General features: G+C 37.7%; 2 protein-coding genes across 3 annotated transcripts; one reads left to right on the forward strand and one right to left on the reverse strand.

Annotated features, from left to right (window-relative positions):
* Positions 1-962: 962 nt before the first annotated feature.
* On the reverse strand, positions 963-11789 carry atg3 (autophagy related 3). Of its 2 annotated transcripts, none has more exons than XM_051427302.1 (12): positions 11598-11789; positions 11283-11324; positions 11115-11164; positions 9752-9822; positions 8298-8405; positions 7510-7562; positions 6297-6384; positions 6173-6207; positions 5920-6072; positions 5148-5275; positions 4220-4288; positions 963-3156 (listed from the first exon to the last, which is right to left on the reverse strand). In XM_051427302.1, exons 1-12 carry the CDS (start codon positions 11667-11669, stop codon positions 3075-3077), a joined length of 951 nt encoding a protein of 316 aa, XP_051283262.1. In that variant the 5' UTR covers positions 11670-11789; the 3' UTR covers positions 963-3074. The 2 variants fall into 2 exon arrangements, with proteins under 2 accessions (XP_051283262.1, XP_051283261.1); XM_051427301.1 differs by having other exon boundaries at positions 7510-7565.
* Positions 11790-11802: 13 nt separating this feature from the next.
* On the forward strand, positions 11803-20143 carry cars2 (cysteinyl-tRNA synthetase 2, mitochondrial). The gene is made up of 15 exons (XM_051427283.1): positions 11803-12243; positions 12330-12380; positions 12458-12575; positions 13241-13312; positions 13442-13547; positions 13647-13727; positions 14692-14821; positions 15491-15624; positions 17052-17119; positions 17219-17285; positions 17559-17697; positions 18752-18875; positions 19075-19173; positions 19289-19504; positions 19623-20143. Exons 1-15 carry the CDS (start codon positions 12023-12025, stop codon positions 19701-19703), a joined length of 1707 nt encoding a protein of 568 aa, XP_051283243.1. The 5' UTR covers positions 11803-12022; the 3' UTR covers positions 19704-20143.
* Positions 20144-20671: the final 528 nt, after the last annotated feature.

Here is a 20671-nt window from a genome sequence, read left to right on the forward strand (position 1 = left end):
ACATGGCCAGCCTTTAGGTACACTACCGCCACCACCTGGTCTGAACGTGGAGCAACCCCAAAAAGAAAGAAAGGGAAGCTTCGGAGAGCGGGGGGAATTTTCCCCATTTACAGCAGTTTATTTCAAACCAGTTAAGATAATAGAACGCCTGTCTGTACATCATCTGAGCGTAGAGCAGTTATCCTGTGACCCTCCCTCAACCTGAGATCATTTCCAGGCGTCGCCAAATGGTTGTGGAGAGTAAAATAAAATATTAAAAAAAATAGACTTTATTGATTCCACACTGGAAAAGTACTCGTTACAGCAGCTCCAGATACAGCACAACAGATAAAAAATACACCTTAAATAAAAATGACATATGAAAAAAGTTATTTTAAAACCTAAGCGGCTTTTAAAAAACATTCTTAGAAGCCCCAACATTTTCAGTTTTCTTTCAATGTTCTATTAGTTCTTCTGTTTTGTTTTTTTTTTTTTTTTATAGTGTAGTACAAGACCGGTAAGGCTTACATAAGGCTCTGTGAATATAACAATAAATAATAAACTTAAAAAAAATTTTTTTTTACAGCACTTAAATAATGATCTAAACTTTAAAAATAAAATTTTTATTTAGTTTGCTTCAGAGAAATGAAATTTTACTGTATATATTTATACATTTTTCTCACACCTCTTAAAATCACCCCCCCCCAATCATTAAGCTCTGATGACCCATGGGGGTCTGGACCCTCAGGTTGGGAACCACTATTTTAGATGGCTTCTTTTACCACATACTAGCCCTCCCCAATAAATAACTACACAAATAGAATTCTGTTTGCAGTATTTGGGAAACTCTTTATTGATAAATGTACATTACTTTAAAATGTTCAAATGTTACCACTGAGCAGGTTATCAGAGACTGAACCAACAGGAAGTACAGAGTGAATATTTTATCCAACCAATAGACAACAGGGAAAGAAGAGCAAGGATTACTGAAGCAGGTATTTTATTTAGTTGTGTAAGTACTGTCAGAAACATGTTACTGTAATGAGCCAAATATAGTTTATAATTCACAATCTTATAAACAAAATAGACCAGAAATGCATCGCAGGATTTATTGAAGTACACAGAGACGCTTGTGGCAATAAAATCACTCTCTATTTGTTTTCGCAAAAATGCTGCACAACAGAGGCCACAGCCAACCTTCACACAGCTCTTAGACATAACAGGAAATACATCACGCTTGTAGAAGCAACACAAACTGGAAAAAAAAATGTCCCACAGTTCTGAAACAAGCTGCAGGGGAGAGAAAACGGTCCAAAGTTGAAGTGAAACACAAAAACTATAGAAGCCTGGCCATCAACACATTCAGAGAGTGAAGTTTTAAGACAAACTGGCATAAAGAGCTGATTTACAATAATGAGCTTCAGCCATGACTCCTGCAAAGTGCACTAGAATGCAAGCAATAACAGCCACTACAGTGAGGCATGATGGGAACAATATTATTAATAGTCAAGAAGCTTTTGTCAATGCTGCTGTCAACTACAGAGATGTTTTAGAAAGTACATTTCCTTCCAGTAGCTGTCCAAGTCCAAATCCACTATTTGTAGTTGTAAAATAAATGGATGTGCTAAAGGCAGTGGCGGGCACCAGTGTAGGAAAGGGCATGCTCGTTGTTTCGGTTTTACAACCCACCACTTTATTGTTTTGGTTCAGTCTCACCCAGTCTCATCCAGCAGGCAGCTGTTTCCAGGGAAAAAGCTCTGATAAAGTCACTGAGGCAGATATTTTTCTCAGGATTGGTGGTCTCCAAAAACAGAGCAAAAAGAAGGAGTTTGGACTTACATTCATCGAGTAACAAAACAAAAAAATAATTTAATGACTAACCTGGGTTTTTTTCAACCTGGAACATTTTCCCATGTTTTTTGTGTCAAAGTGACTAATGGAGACAACAGCCTTTGAATTCGGTCCAGTATTGAGAGAGCACTGCAACCTGCAGCCGGGAAACGGTTTACAACTTAATCCTTGTGGGGTTATGTGAACCAGCATTACGTCCAATATAAGCACCAGTAATTTGATCCCCGCTGGGATATTTGTTGTAGCTCTGACACTCGGTTAGACACATAGCAGATCAAGTGAAAGGAACAGAAATTCTCTTAATTCCTCGGTACATTTGTGTTGTCAGATACTTATAATTAAAATCGGAGCCTGTCAGTAACAAATACAAGCACTTTTAATGGATGTACACTGATGGTATGCAATTTCCCCCCCAAGGATTCTGTTTTGCAGCTGCAGGCTCAATACTGGACCAAACACAAAACTTGTTATCCTCATTAGTCACTTTAACAAAAAAATCATGGGAAAACAACATCCAGGCTGAAACCCACCTAAGTCACCCTTTACTTCTGTGTGGCCGATACTGAAGGCAGGATTTTTAAATCCAGGCCTGTTTTCCAAACACTTTGCACGAGGAGGGTTACATTTAATGCAGCGTGGAATGGGGTTAGTTTTAGTGGCAGCATCAGAAATCTTCTGAACAAGAACTGTTTGAGAGACACCAGAGGAACCGTCCAACTTTTGGGAAGAAGCCAGAGTCAGAGGAAACGATAGATATCAGTTTCACTTCCGTGTGTCTAGTACGGAAGTAGCTTAACACAATCACTGGAAGTAGGGGGAAACTACTAGCCAGCTTAGTCACAAATGAAAAATTCCACAATTTAAACAGTTGTTAGCCAGGATGCTATGAAGTGTGTTGTTTTTACATTTCTATTTTCCACAAGTGATATAAAAAGATACAACACGACCTTGATGAAAAGTGTATTTTTCATGCAGTTTTAAACTGATATTGATCTTCTTATCTGACTCTCGGTTTCAAGAAAAACAAGCCTGTTTCCCAAAACAACAGACTGTTCCTTCAACAGACTGTTTTGTCACATACCTCCAACATTCCTGCACACACAGAAAGTGTCTCAGCGTAAAACAAATACTCCACAAACCAATTGTTTTAAGACCAGACCAGATATAATCTCAACATAGAGGCAGGAGAGCTGATCCTTCCCACATGCACATGTTGCATTATTAGCAGAGGCAGATTCATGAAGCTACATGGTGAAGTGTCTTGTGTAGTCGTATTCTATTGTGGGAATGACAGCCTGGACAAACTTGAGAAAAATCAGAAGATACCTGAAAGTCTCAGTTAAGGAAAACACGGAGGAGCCTGGAGGGAAATTACAATACAGTAACACAGTGATGATGCTGTTACCATGACAATGTAGCATTAGAAGAAATGAATCACGCAAGCTAATGGGAGAATCCAGGGTTCAACCTAGAAATAAGGATATATTGAAATATATTGTGGTATAATACAAATTCTGGAAAATCTATTGAGAAGCTCCCCTTTACTGGACAGTCCATATGAAAGAGGCAGACAAGAAACAAGGGGGGTAGGGTTAGCTCATGCGACAGGCATGGTTATGTGGCATGTGCTGTAACCATCTCTTTTTATTTGAAATTCAAACTACAGTCTGAATGGTGGAATTATTCAGTGTTCCATGTCTGTAATGAAAAGTCACAGTGTAGATCAGTTATGTGTTACTTACAGTATAAGGAGGTCAGCACTGTGCACCGTCTACTGTATGGAAACACATTGACTAAGTACCCCATACACAGATCAGCCATAACATTATGACCACTGACAGGTGAAGTAAAAAAACACTTATCTGGTTATCATGGCACTTGTCAGTGGGTGGGCTATATAAGGCCGCAAGTGAACATTTTATCCTCAAAGTTGATGTGTTAGAAGCAGGAAAAATGAACAAGGGCCGAATTGTGATGGCTAGACGACTGGTTCAGAGCATCTCCAAAACTGCAACTCTTGTGGGGTGTTCCCTGGTCTGCAATGGTCGGTACTTATCAAACGTGCTCCAAGGAAAAGTGGTGAACCGGCAACAGTGTCATGGGTGGCTAGGGTGGGGAGTGAAGGCTGGCCCGTGTGGTCCAATCAAACAGATAAGCTAGTACTCAAATTGCTGAAAAAAATGAATGCTGTTTCTAATAAAAGGGTGTCACACAGTACATTGCAGTTTGTTAAGTATTGGGCTGCATAACATTAACAAACACAATTTGGCTGTTTAGCACCTCACAGGCCACAAATCCTTAGAAAAGATTTACTGTCGACAGTACCTTAATAACAATCAGCCAGAACTGCTGTGTTAACATGTAACATGTTATTACCACGAAAGGATACATGTGTACTCCCAGCTCTCCACCTCCTTCTGCCACAGTCTCAATGATCTTTTTCATCACTTCAGCATGTCTGAAAGTAAAGGTTACATTAGCCAAAACTTCTTGTCAAAGTGTAATTTTTAACAGTCATGATCAAACACCCATAAACGAATCCTTTAAGACTATCACTACACAAAAAAAACATTTAGATATTTTTTCTGTATGTTCATCATTTATTGTAGTATCTCAGTATTGTAAAGATACAGATACAGATGAGTAGGGCTTTAATATTACTGTTTATAGACTAGAGGCATTTAGTTTGCAGTCTCATGTGGTTTTAAAGAGCCAGTTGACATTAAATTGACCATTGCTATCCTCTGCCCCATTTTGGGACCTGTCAGTTTTCTCCTTTCCTGTATTTAGATATGTGCTGTAGCGTATTGAGCTAGGCTTGTCTATGTTGAAAAGATAACCACTTTTGAAAATGGTTAAAAGATAAAAGTGACATATACAGTATAGCTAGAGTCACATCTTAAGTTAGCTAATGCTAGCTAACCAGCAAGCTAATCTACATCAATTGCTAACTAATTAGCTTCCACTTTGCTAACATTATCACTCAGATGTAACTAGCTAGCTAATGATTATTGTAGATTAGCTAGCAAAACACTTGCTAACTAGCTAAGTAACCAGCTAACTAGCCAGCTAACAACTGATGTAGATCAGCTAGCTTGTTAGCTAGCATTTTGCTAACATTACCTGACTTAAAATGTCAGCTAAAGGATTAGCTCTGCATGATCAGGCAACCAAAGATCATTGAACCGGCTGGTTGGAAGCTATTATAATTTATAACTCACAGACAATGACGGGTAGTGAACAAAATGTCCACAATAAAACATCTATACATAAGTTACAATAATGATGGTGAAATTGTTCTTCAAGTTCTGTCTGACCTGCAGGGGTGGACGGAGCACATGGCAGGTGGAGGAAGGTGTGGGTGGTTCTCAATAGTGACTGTCTTCTTCACGTGGTCCTGGCTGATGTCCTCGTACATCTGTTCTACAGTCAGTGGTTGCCTGTCCTGGGAAACACCACATCAGCTTGATGAACTCCGGAGTCTTTCCCTAGCATAGCTGACAAAAATCATGTACTGCAGCTTTAAGAAAAAGAATACTAACTCCACATTATTGGCTTCCATGTTTATCAAAACTCTGTCCTAAAAATTAATGTTATTTGAATGCTACAAAGATGTATAGTGAACTGTGTAAAATCTGAGATTCTCTAAATGTGATTTAAATATTTTACTATATGACAAATGCCTCCTGTCTCCTATAGAATGCTGAAGGAATGAGTCCCAAACATTGACAGCATATATAGGTCCCAAAACCCAGAAATGACGACTCTAAGTCAGTGGATATTTGACTCGGTTTAAGCTTAAGAGATTTTCACGCTTTGTTTGGCAACATTAAATATGTCAAAAATCATAAAAGTGGTGTTAATTTGTGAAGATTATCTTGCTTAACAGAACATAAAAGTATCATAAAAATTTGTTTGCAACAGAGCTTATTTCTGCAAAATTCAAGCCAATGAGAAATCCCATTGGCTTTTTGTCATAGGAATCAGAACGAAGCTATCTTCTGGGTTGTTCTAATATGTCATCCTTGCAGCACTCTATAGAATAGAAAAACGCTTCCATTCTTATACTGTACTTTTTCAGGTACATACTTCATCATATCCAAACAGCCAGAGTCGAGGGGTCTGGTAGTATTTATCATACGTGATGTACAGGTCATATGTTCTAGTCTGAAGGATGGCATCTTCACTCCCAGGCTCTGCTTTGGTTTTAGTTTCCACCATTTTACTGGTGTCCAGGGTTGCCTAGACCGAGGACAGAAGTTTAAGGTGGAAGTTAGGTTGATGATAACAGATATTAAATCACACAATAAATAACATGTTGCAACCCTTTCGAGCTGTCTACCTCATCTGTTTCCAACAAGCCACTTTCCTCGTATTCTGAAATGACAGCATTAAAGACAACATGAGCAAGTGAAAGAAACAAAGTAACTGCTCATTACTGGAGGGTATGAGTAAGATATGAATACCTTCCATATCTGCTGCTTCTCCATCTTCATCATCATCTTCATCATCATCCTCACAACATGCTGCAGATGTGGCATTCATATTCTTGTCCTAGAGGAATTCAAAGTAAAAAGGATCCATTTGGAACTTGCACTACAGTTGAAACAAAGTGGTAATGCTCGATTCTCATAAACATCAGAAGACTAAACACAATTTCAAAAGGTCTTTATATGAACCTCAGGACCAAAATGAAAAGCATCTGAACTAGCTAAGTAAGTGGACATTTTTAAAGAACGCACACACTATATGCGTTCCCTGAAGTCAAGAATGAACCTACACGCTAAACTGAACTGAACCTCTGAGTGTGAGACCATTATTCTCTTCTCAACAATATGGCAGATAGTAATGGCAAATCTTTGAATGTAATTTTTTAATGCCTTGAGCAGCAAAAACAATATTCTGAAAGCTGAACCTGGGCACATAAGCCTGACTTTATCATCATGGCTACATACTATTAGTGGCAAGTGTAAAAAAACTGGTTTATTCTAATTTGGGTCAACAGAACCATTTACAACAATAATATGTTGGGTGATATTTGCTATCTGTTGTACGTGAACACATGACATATTATCATCTTTTAAGCTGAACTTGTTAGCAAACAGTTGCTTATTTCAAGATTCAGCAGAGCATCATGATCATGCATTTGGAGACATGTTTGTGTCCATGATAAATGTCCGATATTCACTCTCTTTTAGCTCTGTTTTTGGTCTCTACCATGTCCTGAGGGAAAGTTCTGGCTCTTCAGATGCTAAATGATCCACTGATAATTCTCTGTAGATTCATAAGAGACACCTTTCACATTGTCTTTTGACGCATTATTATTAGAAAAATATTGATTATAACCGCTTTTAGTTTACTAAACTATAATTTACGTTTGAAATTTTTGGATTTCACATAGTATTTAGAATCTACGGAAGTATACTGCATTCACTTGAGAAAAAAATGTTTTCTTTGTTTTCTCTCATGGGGGTTAAGAGCCCCTGGGCATGGAGGGCCTACTGGAGGTATGTTGTTAATTCAGAAAAACAGAGAACTTTTTTTTTCATAAAAAAGTATTTCAGAATTTTTAGATATAACTCATTCATTCAGAAAAACAGAGCAGATTTGTATTTTTCAAAGTGAATGGAATAAACTTCTGTAAGAATCAACAGAATACCAAAAAATATACAAGTGTACCTTATTATTGTCCAGTGAAATTTCTCGTACAGCATCTGTGACTCCTAACACACCTGCTGAAAAACAGTCAGAAACTATTCAGACCATCTTTAAAAACTCTATATACGATGACACTTACTAAGGTCTCACTATAGTTGTCTTCATTTTTACATAAAAAACTGACAACATGACATATTCTTTTTAAGCAAAGTTGGTTATACTGATCTTGTTCTAGTCTTTACAGTCACTTAATTAAGGATTAAGCTTCAAAAGTTTCCAGAACATCTAGGCAACAGACATGATATTTTAAGTCTAGCCTCAGTTCTCAGATACTGTGATTTCCTTGTCATCACACTGAATGCACCATTAACTATTCACCTAAACAGTTTAGGGTGATAAATATGGTTATCTTTGACCATTAAAACATATGGGCAGCCGTCACCTATTCTGTGTTACCATGTTTGGTTCAGGAGATATGATGCAAAATACATCATTCTGTTACGGCAGAAAGTAAAAATGCCACAAGGCATTTTTGCAATGTCTCCTTTGAAAATGCTCTAAATAAATGCTCCAAACTGCACATGTATACCCAGTTTCAAGCTTTTATTAAAAAGTGAACATTTCCCCTCACATTTGGCACATATAATCTGGATCAGATGCAAATAGTCTGCAGCAAATAGGAAAGTAAATATATTAATCGTACACGTTTGCACATCAGTCCATCCTACATGTGTTTCTGACATGGAAAAACGGAACTAGATGCAGCCATACTCAGGATGAAATGTAGATGATGAGAAATGATGTCCAACCTGAGTTGTGGTAAGTGTCCACCCAGCCCCCATCTCCATCATCCTCTTCTATGATGGCTTCCAGCTCATCTGAATACTCCATCTGTTTACAACGCTTATAACAGGGAACTGCAAATACAGAGTCAACACAGAGAGGTAGGGTTAAACAAAACCAGATCTGGTGATGTTAGGGATAAAAATCTTCTTTTGCTGGCTGCCAAAACAAATGTATGGGATAGTTCAGATGAAGAAATGAGTCTGTGTTACAGCTCGACAATGTAGCTGCAACCAGTAGTAGTAGTTTGCAAAACTGAAAATGAAGAGCTATTGCACAGCTGCAAAGTATTAAGGGAATTTCAAGAGTTTAGTTAAAATCAATAAGCAATTAAATTGAAAACATTTGAGAACATTTAGTAGATTATTGATTTGTTATTGAAGATTATATATATGTATGTTATATATATATATATATATATATAAGATTTAAATAAAATTAAAAATGTAACATAACAGCTAATAACTATTTGATACGTAAAGACTCAAAACACAGCTGGTGATTGTTGGAACAGTGGAAAGACTAACACAGATGTTTTTGGTGAGTTTTATTTTGTTTCTGTCCACTTAGAATTAAGTTATGATGTTACAGTGATATGCTAGTTAAAATGGCCATTTTTGTCTATGGAATCCTATGCAAGTGATAGCGATATTACTGCTGTTTCTGGTCAAACAAAAGGTCTATCTCTGTAGGGGTCCTTTCCTTCCCATAATGTTGTCAGACACTAAGAATAAAGATCTGAGCCTGAGTCAGTGGCAAAAACAGGCACTTTTAGTAGACATACTGACGTGCGCATTTGTCCCCAAGGATTAACATTGGCTTAGACTGTAGCAATTGCAGCCCTTTTCACAGATATTTATATCATTATATATTATATTCTGTGAATTAAGTGTTTATTTTGACCAAACCAGTGTTGGTGATTGTTGGAAAGAGTGTGGAAAGTCTAAAAAGAAAGTTTTGGTGAGTTTCATTTTGCTTTTTGTTTTTTTAAGAAGCCATTGCTCCACTGCAACATCCAGTGTAAAGTGAATTTAGTATATATAAATGTCAATTAATAAATAAATTCTTAAAAATTGAATAAAATGATTTAAGGGCTATTCAATTTCACTTTCATGACTCATATTTTATTATGTGTCATGCCATTACATTCCCACTCAAAATTATTTTACAGTTCTTTTTTTATCCGCATTGTAATTTAAAGATGCATCTCTTTAATGCAGAGACACTTAGCCAGTTTGCACACTGCAAATCACATTAGGTCAAACCCATGGAAATTTTAGAGTTACTTCACTGGGGAACTTTTATCTATGGGGAACTGGAGAGTTGTTTATGTAACAAATACAAATTGTTGATGTGAAAGTGAGTAGCTTATAGGTGTGGAGGAAAAATTAGAGGTCCATGCTTTAAATCCATTTCTTACCATTGCGTGTCAAGAGAAACTGTTTATCCTGAGGCAAATATGGCTTCACCTTGACCTCTTCCCCACTGGCCCTTGGGAGACAGAATCACAGAGATAAAAACATTATTCCAGGCCATGTATTTTGTGCTCATGATACTGTCACTAAAAAACACTGGTCGCACATTCCCTTACTTTAAACTTGACTTAATTCACATTAATTTCAAGTTTTATAAACCACTGTTTTAGGTTTGCTTTCATATGCCTTTTTAAAGGAGGAACATACGCTTAATGACTGAAGTGTAATGTGTTTGGGCAACACAAATCAATGAGTGGAAGAGGTTTAGACAATCACATGCCAACAGGGATGTGTATCATTTAGATTTTTACAATAAAAATGCCAACACAGTATCAGACTTCTGGTGCCAAAGAAAAAACTTTAGACATAAAAGACACAAAATAACTCAACAATAGGGAAAATTCTCTCTTTAATTCCATTTTCAGTTGTTGATAATGTGCTACGTGGTGACAATAAATGGTGTGATGCAACTAGGGTTTCTTCAAGTGGAATATTGCGCTATACTGTGAAATTCAACAAGAGGAACAGAGAAGTGAGCATTCAAGAGCCACAACAGGTCAGGTATTGTTACTGTGAAGCCTTACAAGTTACACAGAATCAGAACTGATTGCGTAAAGAATCATTACCACAGTACTAACATTACTATCAGCAGTAACCACAGTACTAACATTACTATCAGTAGTAACCACAGTACTAACATTACTATCAGCAGTAACCACAGTACTGACATTACTACCAACAGTAACTATAGTACTGACATTACTACTACCAGAAATCACACTGACTACTTTGACATAACAGTAGCATTTTCTACCAACATACTACCATCTGTCCTACATTGTATGAGTACCTTGGTGGTACTACACACGTGGACTAAATTCAACTTGAAACTGACAAAAGTAATAATCATAATTTTTGTCCATGCCAGTTTCATTAGTTTCTTTTTTTAAATGATTCTGTTGAACCACAATTCAAAAACAATGCCTGATTTTCATTAGTTAATTTTCAGTACATTTTTATTTATTTCAAGTTATTTCAGCGACCACTGTGGGTTTTCCTTACTTTACTGAAAGGGTACCAACAATTTTGTCCACGTGTGTATATACACATACCACATATACCACAGAGACAAACAAACAATACAAGATAATAAAATAACGACCTATTTGAAAGTTGATCTGTGAGCTCCTTCTTCATGTGACTACTCTCCCAAACATCAACAACACATCCAAGAGCTAATAATCATTGTAGACACACTTACTATGACGGATTCATTTATGTGTGATTCAGCTCCGAGTATACACTCACCATTTCCATGTGGGACAGTGGTGAACCAAGTGATCTCCAGCTGCTACAAACTAAAATACAAAGGAAGAAGATTAAGCATGAACCTTTAACAGACAAGTTGTATGATTTAGAGAAAGGTAAAATAATAATCAAAAATGATAGATGGGCCTTTAACAAGCATGTTCTCACCTCCTCTGGTGTAATGACTCCAGTCTCTTTGAATTTCGATTCCTAAGATTAATAATAAAAAGTCATTAACATCCAGCTGTAAGTGGACGTGGTGCGCATAAAGCAGAATTGTGCAAAAGATTATATGAAGGGTCGATATTCCTTTAGGTCTGTTAGCTTGTATCTAATCACTGCTTTAGTGAACACTCGCTAAATGAATACTGTTACTGTGTTACTGTGAGCTACTGGCTAGCACTGATCATCTGTTCATGTGTTTATGACACCACATAGTAGCCACCACCTATCAACAAGCTAGCTCATGTAATGTAAGTTTACCTTCAACACTGGGGTGAGAAACTCAGCCACTCCGAGAGCCGTGCCTTTCACTGTGTTTATCACGTTCTGCATCTTGTAGAGTCCCTTTTTGATAAAAAGCGTTCGTTTTCTAAACCCGTCCTGTCAAAATTATTTTGACATAGCTCCTCAAGCAGGGTGCCAGCAAGAACAAATCACATGATACGTCTGAACGCTTCCGGTTATGAGACTCTCGCGAGGAGTGAGGAGGTGACATGAATGCGCGTGAAACTATAGCGTTAGAGAGCGTGTAGTCTGATTATTATTATTATTATTATTATTAAAGGGGATGTGTCTGTTGCTACATTTGCTAACATTTCAGACTGTTTGCTATGTTTAGGTGTGAGTCAAGTTGCTAGGCTAAGCTAGCAGTGCGTATGCTGCTTCATACCTAGCAAGCTGTCAGTATGTGGAGGTTCTCAGCGAGGTCAGTGATACGGAAAGCAAAGGTCCTCCGCGGGCTTCCCGCAGTCAACGCTTTCAAATTCAGGTCGAATGGATCGTGTGGCAGTGTTTCAGGGACGAAGTGGGTGATACCCAGTGGGTTTGACACGGGTTTGAAGGCTTTTAACAGCCTGACTAAACAGAAAGAGCCTCTCGTTCTGGCAAGAGAGGGAGTAGCTACCTGGTACGGAATATGTGATAAATATAGACCGCATTGCCCATATTCACAGCCGCATAATAACACGGAACTTCATATGTGTTGTGTCTCAGGTACAGCTGTGGACCCACTGTGTACGACCAGGCCCACCTGGGTCATGCATGGTACTGGTATAAACACCTTGTGTACAAACTAAAGTGTAAAATGTGCCTGAGTTAAATAACTTTATGTCTTGTCACAGCTCTTATGTCAGGTTTGATATCGTGCAGAGGATTTTGTCCAGGTTGTTTGGAATCACTGTCATCCATGCTATGGTCATCACTGACATTGATGACAAAATCATCAAGAGAAGTTTGGAGGTAAGATCACATGAGCTTTTCTTTCTTATACACATTTTCCTTTTTATTGGAAGTCTGAACAATAGAACAAATACAGGGAATACTTTGATTGGTATGCAATCTAAAAGAGATGAACACCCATATACGTGTACATCCCAAGACAAACTAGGGGAAATGAAGGAGATGAGCTTGTTAAATTGTAACATTAGCAGCCAATTGCACAATTATTGTTGTCCATTCTTCATAGGGGGGTGGGTGCTATACTGATGTATAGCTGTTGGGAAAGCCCATATATAATCCATCTCAACTCAAATGAGGAATTTGTAAGATTTGCTGGAATTTTCACTATATTCTGACACTAGTACATGAGACTGATGATCTGCAAGAATCCACTGGGCCTGAAGGAAAACAACGAGCTGAGAAAGATAGTTGATTGTTGCGGTTGTCAAATACAGATGCTGTGGGATTTTCTATCTCATGCACTACTGTCAGGATATAGTAAAAGTATATGTTGGGCAGAAGCACCATTCTGTTCACATCTCCAGCAAGAGTCTTCCACTCACATAGTTGTTGTGGTGTCTGATCCATCTGTGTATTATTTTTGGTGAATTAACCTATTGGCCATTGACTGCTGTCTTTATTAGCTTTGTTGAAAACATGTTTCATTTGTTTCCCTTGTTTTATAGGAAAATGTTTCCACAACCATCATATCCACAATGTATGAGGATGAATTCAAGAGGGATATGTTGTCATTAAAGGTGTGTGGTTAGGTCACAATGTCTTGTTACATTAAAATGACATTTAATTTACAGACCACCTTCAAGCCTGATATAAATGGTAATCACTGTATCTATAAACATGTATTTGTATTCTGTTATTGTTTTGAGGTGATTCCTCCTGTAGTGTATTTAAGAGTCACTGAGAACGTGCACCATATTGTTGCATTCATTGAGAGGATCATCCAGAATGGACACGCTTATGCAACAAAAGAAGGTAATTTTTTATGAATTTGTTAATATTATTTCTCTTATGAAATAATGGCTGTATTCCCATGGTACTTGAGTCAACATTTGGGAAATGCCGTGATTGCAGGTGACGTGTATTTTGACATCCAGTCCATTGGTGATCGATATGGCAAGTTTGGGAGAGCTGTGGAATATCAGGGAGAACATGGTAAGTGTCTGTGTCGGCTTCAGCAGTGTCATTGATTTTGTTAAATTAGAGGACAGGTGTATATCACTGAAGCCAGTTCTTTTGAATAGATCGAGCAAAATGTCGTTATTCTTGTTTAAAGGAAATCTCAGATTTCTTCCAGCTGAAATGCTCAAACTGTAAAGGAGAACAAGGAATACAATGCCTAGTCCCTCTCAGAACTATTTTCATAGTTTTAGCTTCAGCTATAAAATATAGATAGAATGAAATTGTTTCTTCAGGGCCGATGCATATAAGGATTATTAGTAATCAAGGAAACTAATAATAAAGATTAGTGTCAAAGTTTAGAATAACTAGTGGTGGAGTGCAAAATTTATTTATACCTCCACTACATTTTGGAAGCAAATATTGTACTTTACTCCACTATATTTATTTGATAAATGTCGTTGCTAGTTACTTTGCAGATTGACATTATTAATACAAAATGTTAATCAAGTAATAAATTATGATTAAGCAACCAAGCAGTATAAAGTAAGTAAAGTGCTCAACACATGAATGCATCAATCATTATAATCCAATATAGATATTTACAATATGTTTAATATTAAATATTAAATTATTACTCTACTATTACTTGTGAAGATCTAAGCAATCAGATAGTGTTGTGGGCGGGAAAGAGGACGAGAGGCAGCTGCATCAGAGCCGAAGTAGCGCTTAGTATTTTTTCAGCAATCACATTTTAAAAATAACAATACCGTTATTAGAAAAATTTAAAAAAAGAGTTATGACATTTATTTTCTGTAGTTGTTCTTTCTGTTTTCATTTCTCAAATTGTCTTTGTTACCAATCAGAATTCTTCCCAAGAAACGATTAAAAGTTCTCAAATTTGGCTTTTTAAGAGCCACACACACTGTGATTACTGGCACTTCTGGCTCTCTATTAGGCAGACTATATGTCACCTTTAACAAACTACACATTTCTTCAGGCAGCGCAACTAAGCGAGACCCACGAGATTTTGCTCTTTGGAAGCACGCAAATCCTCAGGAACCATACTGGGACTCTCCGTGGGGCAGAGGAAGACCAGGCTGGCATATCGAATGCTCTACCATCGCTAGGTTTGGATTTACAATAACCTGTCTGCTTCATTTAGTCTCTTACTATATGTTAGTGATTCAGTCCAGTGATTCCCAACCTGCTGTACTTATACGATATGACTACATGATAAGTGGACGACCTGCTCGACCTCTGAGCCACAGTCCAAAACTAGCACTGGTTTTAGACGTACTTCTAACACTAACAGGAATGATAGGAAAGGATTTTGGTACAATTCATACTCAACTAAATTTTATTTATGATTGACTAATACTTTGAAGCCCAGTTTAATGCAGTATCTATCTAGTTGAAAGTAATGCAATCTAATCTAACAGCTCTACAATAATTATTTTATGGAGGTTCTAATCTTCAGAGGACTGTGTACGATCATTCGAGAGGATATGTTTGGCTTGTATAATCTTATGTTTCTAATATCTAATCTACCCTCAGTGGTATAAATGATTTGCATTGGTTTAAGCAAGGTGTACTCAAAAGGTTGTAAAGACGAAATGTGAATGCAGTATTTTTGTCCAGTGGGCAAACTCCTTCCTCTACTCAGGTAAATCGGTTTGGCTCTGTAGCAAAACATTCATTTGCATTTTCCCTTTTCATATCAATAAGATTTATTAGTAATTAGTAATAGTAATTATATTGCGTGCTTTCAGAATCAGTTGTCTCTGTGGTGGTTTCAGCTCAGTGTTTGGGAGTCAGCTGGATATCCACTCTGGAGGTATCGACCTGGCCTTTCCTCACCATGAGAATGAGATCGCTCAGAGTGAAGCCTATCACCAGTGTGGACAGTGGGCAAACTACTTCCTCCACTCAGGTAAATCCTCAACCTCAATCCTCTTGACTAAAAAATCACATTGGAACCATTGTGTCCCGAAAGTACGGGTGCTTGGGGGGGGAAAAATTCAAATACTTAAAAGTGGATTTACTGAAGAATAAAGAGTGCTTGAATATAGCCTGTGATTCCAGAATTTTATACATTAGTGCTAGACCAAGGTTGATACACTTTCATAACCATAAAGTAATAAATAAGTATGGTTGATATGTTTTGTATTTGTAACTATTGATGAAAAAAGAAGGGGTGCACTGAGGCCAGACATGAACATTCAGTATCAATATCTGAATATTCAATTTTTTCAAATTGAGATTTTGCTTACACTCAAAACCAAAAATCTCCAAATTCGTAATCAGTACAGCTACCAAATCTGCATCTCAGCATTTCATCCATTTCTGTGAAGAAAACTAAATGACATTGTTATTTTTAATGTTCAGATAAATATTTAGGATCTCAACTTGGTTGCTGATAAACAGCCGTGTTCTGCATTAGAAAAGTCAAAACCTCCACAGAACTAATAGAACAGTGGCCAAGCATCAGGAAGAACAAAACACTGAATTTGTCAAAAAAAGAAGCCTATTAAGTATGTATGATTGTGAAAAAAAACTAAATACACACATAGAATTGTGTAAAACATTATAAACAATATCAGTAAAACTCATCTCTAATGCAATATTCACATAATCTGCTCAAAATCTATCAGAATTGCTAATTTTATACAAACTTCCTGCAGTTATTGTGTTCAGTATTTCATCAATATACAACCAATATACAGTTGTTCTGTAATGTTATTGTTATGCATTGAAGATAATATGAAATGTCCATAAAATGTGTCAGTTTAGTCAAAAGATAGAAAAGGGGTCCCTTAAGACAGACGACCACCCACCTAGAGCCGAAGGATCTGTCCTAGGTTTCTGCCTTTTAACAGGTAGTTTTTCCTTGCCCTTGTCGCCTAGTGCTTGCTCATGGTGGTACTGTTGGGTCTCTGTAAATAATGTTTTAAAGAGTTCGGTCTAGACCTGCTCTATTTGAAAAGTGTCCTGAGATAACTTCTGTTATGAATTGGCGCTATACAAATAAAATTGAATTGAATTGAATTAAGGAAAAAGGTTAGGAACCACTCACCAAGGACCAAATAAACCAGAAGATATTCACAATTGAAAAGCTGAAATCAGAGATTTTTTCAAAAGCCACTTAAAACAATTAATTGATCATCAAAAAGTTGCAGATTAATTCAATAGTTGACAAATAATCTGCTAATCCTTGCCGCTGTAGTCCTCTGTGAGAACTCTGGGCACTGCTGCACAACTCTGCATATGTCAAGTCAAGAGGCTTCCCCTCAAAAGACTGCCACACTTAGTGTTTCTGTTTGTAAATATGTGCACCTGATTGGTTGTTATTGTTTTTAGGACACTTGCACCTAAAAGGCAGCCCAGAGAAAATGTCTAAATCTTTAAAGAACTATGTCACCATCCAGGTAAAGTCATCATGAATTATTCATCACCTATTGAGTAAATCAATCAATTTCTGTATCTTCCATGTTGTATATTGACGTTCTGTTTTTGTCTTCCATCAGGATTTCCTGCAGTCTTACTCTGCCAATGAGTTCCGTATGTTTTGTCTTTTGAGTAAATACCGGTCAGGTAGGAAAACAATTAATTTTTTTTTTTACTGTTTCTTTTCCCCAGTGCTATGTGATATGAAGACATTTTGAATCCATATGTTTATCATTTAAAGGCAGAAATAATTTTTAATTATTGGTACATTTATACATAACTATATTAGTTTTAAACAGTGTTTCTTAATGCATGATGATGATGATGAAAGAAGTGGCAAATTATTCCAGTGGCAGAGTAATGAAGCAGGTTGTAGACTGTGTTCGTTGCAGTAACATGATTTATGTGCTGTCTCCACAGGTATTAACTACAGTGACAGCAGCATTTCGGAGGCTCGGACCTCTCTGGGAACCATCTCCACCTTTATCCATGATGCTCAGGCCTACATGAAGGGTCAGCTGCAGTGTTCACCTGTACAGGAAGCTTTGCTCTGGGAGAGGTAGTTACTTCCTCCACAGTTTGAATGATTCATTCATGGTTTGATTCTTCATCATATTTGTTTCACTTTCTGTTAGACTGACTTTCTGTTGAGTTCTCAACCCATATTATCTCTGTGTGAGAGTAAACCTCATTAAAATAGTATTTCATGTGAAATGTCCAAATTGGCGATTGACACTTTAACCATGGGAAAGTAAGTATAGTGTACAATATTTGAAAAACAGCTAAAAAGTGTGTGCAGGTTTGATGTGTGGGAACATATGGAAAGTGCATCATTTGGAGGGTAAGGTTTTTTATGTGTTGGCTTGAACTGTGCATCACTTGCCTGTTGTGGCATACATGATGATATTTTCGGATTGTCCATCAGTCTTTCTGCCATCTGGCATAAATGGCCCACTAGGACAAGGATGAACTGATTAAATTTTGGTGGTCAAAGATCACTGTGACATCACAAATGAATTGGTGACACTTGACTTTAAGCTCAAAGTTCATTGTGACCTCAAAATGACCTTGACAGACATGTCTTTGGTCAGAGAAGAATTGACGTAGTAATTACAACAACATTTTATACAGTTGTTTACTTGGATCCAATGAAGTGATGATATTTTTTCATTCAAAAAGTCCAATGTCAACTTTATTGTGGCATCATAATATCCGGGAAAAACACTTTTTTGACGCTTATTCAACACCATAACTTAGGGACAGGTTGGGAGATTGTCAAAATAGTTCACAGTTGATTTGACACTGAATTGACTCTTTTAGTCAAAAGAGTCATTCACAATGACCTTTGAGTCCAAAGGTCATTGTGAATGAGTATGAGTCTGGACAGATCTGGGCAGAGAAACTGCAACTTGACTTGTAACTTGGTTGGAGGAAGCATCCATCCAGTTCTTGTTTGTTTAAAGGTTTGCCTCTAAAAGACATTCCCATTGTTACAAGGTTCTTTGAAGTCTATATTTGTTTGTCCCCCTAAAAAACAGAACAGGTAAGAAAGTATTATTTATTTCTTCTTCTAGTTATGTTTGAGCTGACTGGGAGAACTTGTGTTTCTTCAGGTTGACTGAGACTAAATCCAGCGTGATGAAAGCACTGGCAGACGACTTTGATACCCCGAGAGCCATGAGTGCTTTGATGAATTTGATTTATCATGCAAACTGCCAACTCCATCCTGTTTCTGAGGTAACTTGCTGTGCCTAACTGCACACCTCTCTTGGAAATACATAAACACACTGAACAACAACATTTTACATTGCTAAGTCTTCAGCCACCCCAGAAGGGGAACAAGAATGTAATTGCGAAGGGGAAAGTTGGATAGATCGCTGACTGTATGACCCCAGCTAGCAGAGAAATAATATCTGTGTATATTGTACCCATTTAGTGTGATGGAGCAGCTCGGAGCCCTGCCGTGTTTGCAGCGATGGTCAGCTACATCAGAGATGTCTTGGATGTGTTTGGGATAAATCTGATGCACAGTAAGGTCAGTACACCTTTTGTCATTTTTTTTGATTCTCAACTGGTGGCAGGGCAGCATTTGTGTTAATGAGTAGTCATCTTACATTCCCTCCCCTCTGCTGTCCCGCCTTCACATGCAGGAGTCTGATGCTGTGAGTCCTCAGGGAAGTCTGGAGGGCGTCGTGGAGCAGCTGACCCGTTTCAGAACTGAAGTTCGAGCATTCGCACTTGCTCGTCAAGATTGCCTGACCGCTGGATCTCTCAACAAACCTGGACTTAACCCAGAGAGAATCCCGCTCCTCAAAGCTTGTGACACCCTCAGAAACAACCTGGCACCCTTGGGTGTGCTGATAAAGGTAAGCTGGGTCAGCTCACATCAAACTGAAAACTGAACTGTGGCAACATGCAGCGTTTATTCTGATATCAGATATTTCAAGTATAGTTTACAGGGATATTTATTTTTCTTGTTTTCAGGATAGAGGAGCCAACTCGACGTGGGAGATCACTCAGAGAGGACAGGGAGTCCAGGATAAAGACCAAGAGACATCCAGCTGAAATCCACCTCAGCCTCTGAGACTCACTTTTTATTTCAGGCTTGTGGACTGAAAGACCTTTGAAAAGAAGAGACCAAACAATCCTGATTCCATGAGAACAGAAACAAACTTTAGGTTATAAACGCCTGATGTGCCTGTCATCAGTGTATGGACTCATATTCCTTCAGAAGTCAGAAGATATATTATGTAATAAAATCTGTCTATTTAAGCACAGTCATAGATTTTATGTTCATTAGTTGTGTGTTTCTGTGGTGCAGATTTGTTTTGGATGATAAAACTTGTGTTGAAGATCTGCCTCAGAAAACCCACTAATCTCTTATCACAGTGATGACAGAGCCACTCAGTATTAAATACTGGCCCTAGATCAGGTCCTGTGCTGATCGTACAGGACTATAATGCTGAGTGTTGAAACAAATGCATATTAAAGGAACAGTTCTGACATTTCAAGAATATCATTGGAGTAAGAGGAGTAAATGGATACAAAGAGAGTGATTCAAGTTGTATGCAGTAGAGACTCGTGATAACAAGGGCTTACGTCTAGCTGGTGTTAACAGTAGGTGAAGGGGTAAATACAGGCGGCCTCTGCTTTTGAGAGACAAAGTGTAGGAGACGTTTCAAAAATGGCCAGCAGGGGGCATGATTAACTTAGTTACAAGGAAATTAATGAAAAGATTGTAAGACAGAATATTTTTACTTTGCTGTATGACCAGAACATAAACATAAGTAGCTAGGGTTCCCAAACCTCATCCCTTGGAGGGCCAGAGCTCAGTGATGTCAATGATCAAAGATCGTCTTTGGTTGATGGTCTGTCACATGACCTTCCTGTCTGCCGCTTTTTATCAATGACTACAGGTGGACTACAGGTGGACAATGTAAATTACATCACCTGCAGAAAAACCTCTGTTGCAGTTTAAGTAACTAATGAAGTAGTTGGTTGTTTCAACAAAGCCAGTTATATTTGTGTATAAA

Source organism: Dicentrarchus labrax, unplaced genomic scaffold, assembly GCF_905237075.1.
Source record: "Dicentrarchus labrax unplaced genomic scaffold, dlabrax2021, whole genome shotgun sequence".
NCBI classification, from domain to species: Eukaryota; Metazoa; Chordata; class Actinopteri; family Moronidae; genus Dicentrarchus; species Dicentrarchus labrax.

Excerpts from the sequence above, each read along its gene's own strand:
- cars2 (XM_051427283.1), top strand. The coding sequence starts at position 12,023 with ATGTGGAGGTTCTCAGCGAGGTCAGTGATACGGAAAGCAAAGGTCCTC. Across the intron at positions 12,576-13,240 it reads TCATCAAGAGAAGTTTGGAG|GAAAATGTTTCCACAACCAT; the intron begins GTAAGATCACAT and ends CTTGTTTTATAG. Across the intron at positions 18,876-19,074 it reads AACTCCATCCTGTTTCTGAG|TGTGATGGAGCAGCTCGGAG; the intron begins GTAACTTGCTGT and ends GTACCCATTTAG.
- atg3 (XM_051427301.1), bottom strand. The coding sequence starts at position 11,669 with ATGCAGAACGTGATAAACACAGTGAAAGGCACGGCTCTCGGAGTGGCT. Across the intron at positions 7,566-8,297 it reads GGACACTTACCACAACTCAG|CAGGTGTGTTAGGAGTCACA; the intron begins GTTGGACATCAT and ends ACTGTTTTTCAG. Across the intron at positions 6,385-7,509 it reads TTTCACTGGACAATAATAAG|GACAAGAATATGAATGCCAC; the intron begins GTACACTTGTAT and ends GAATTCCTCTAG.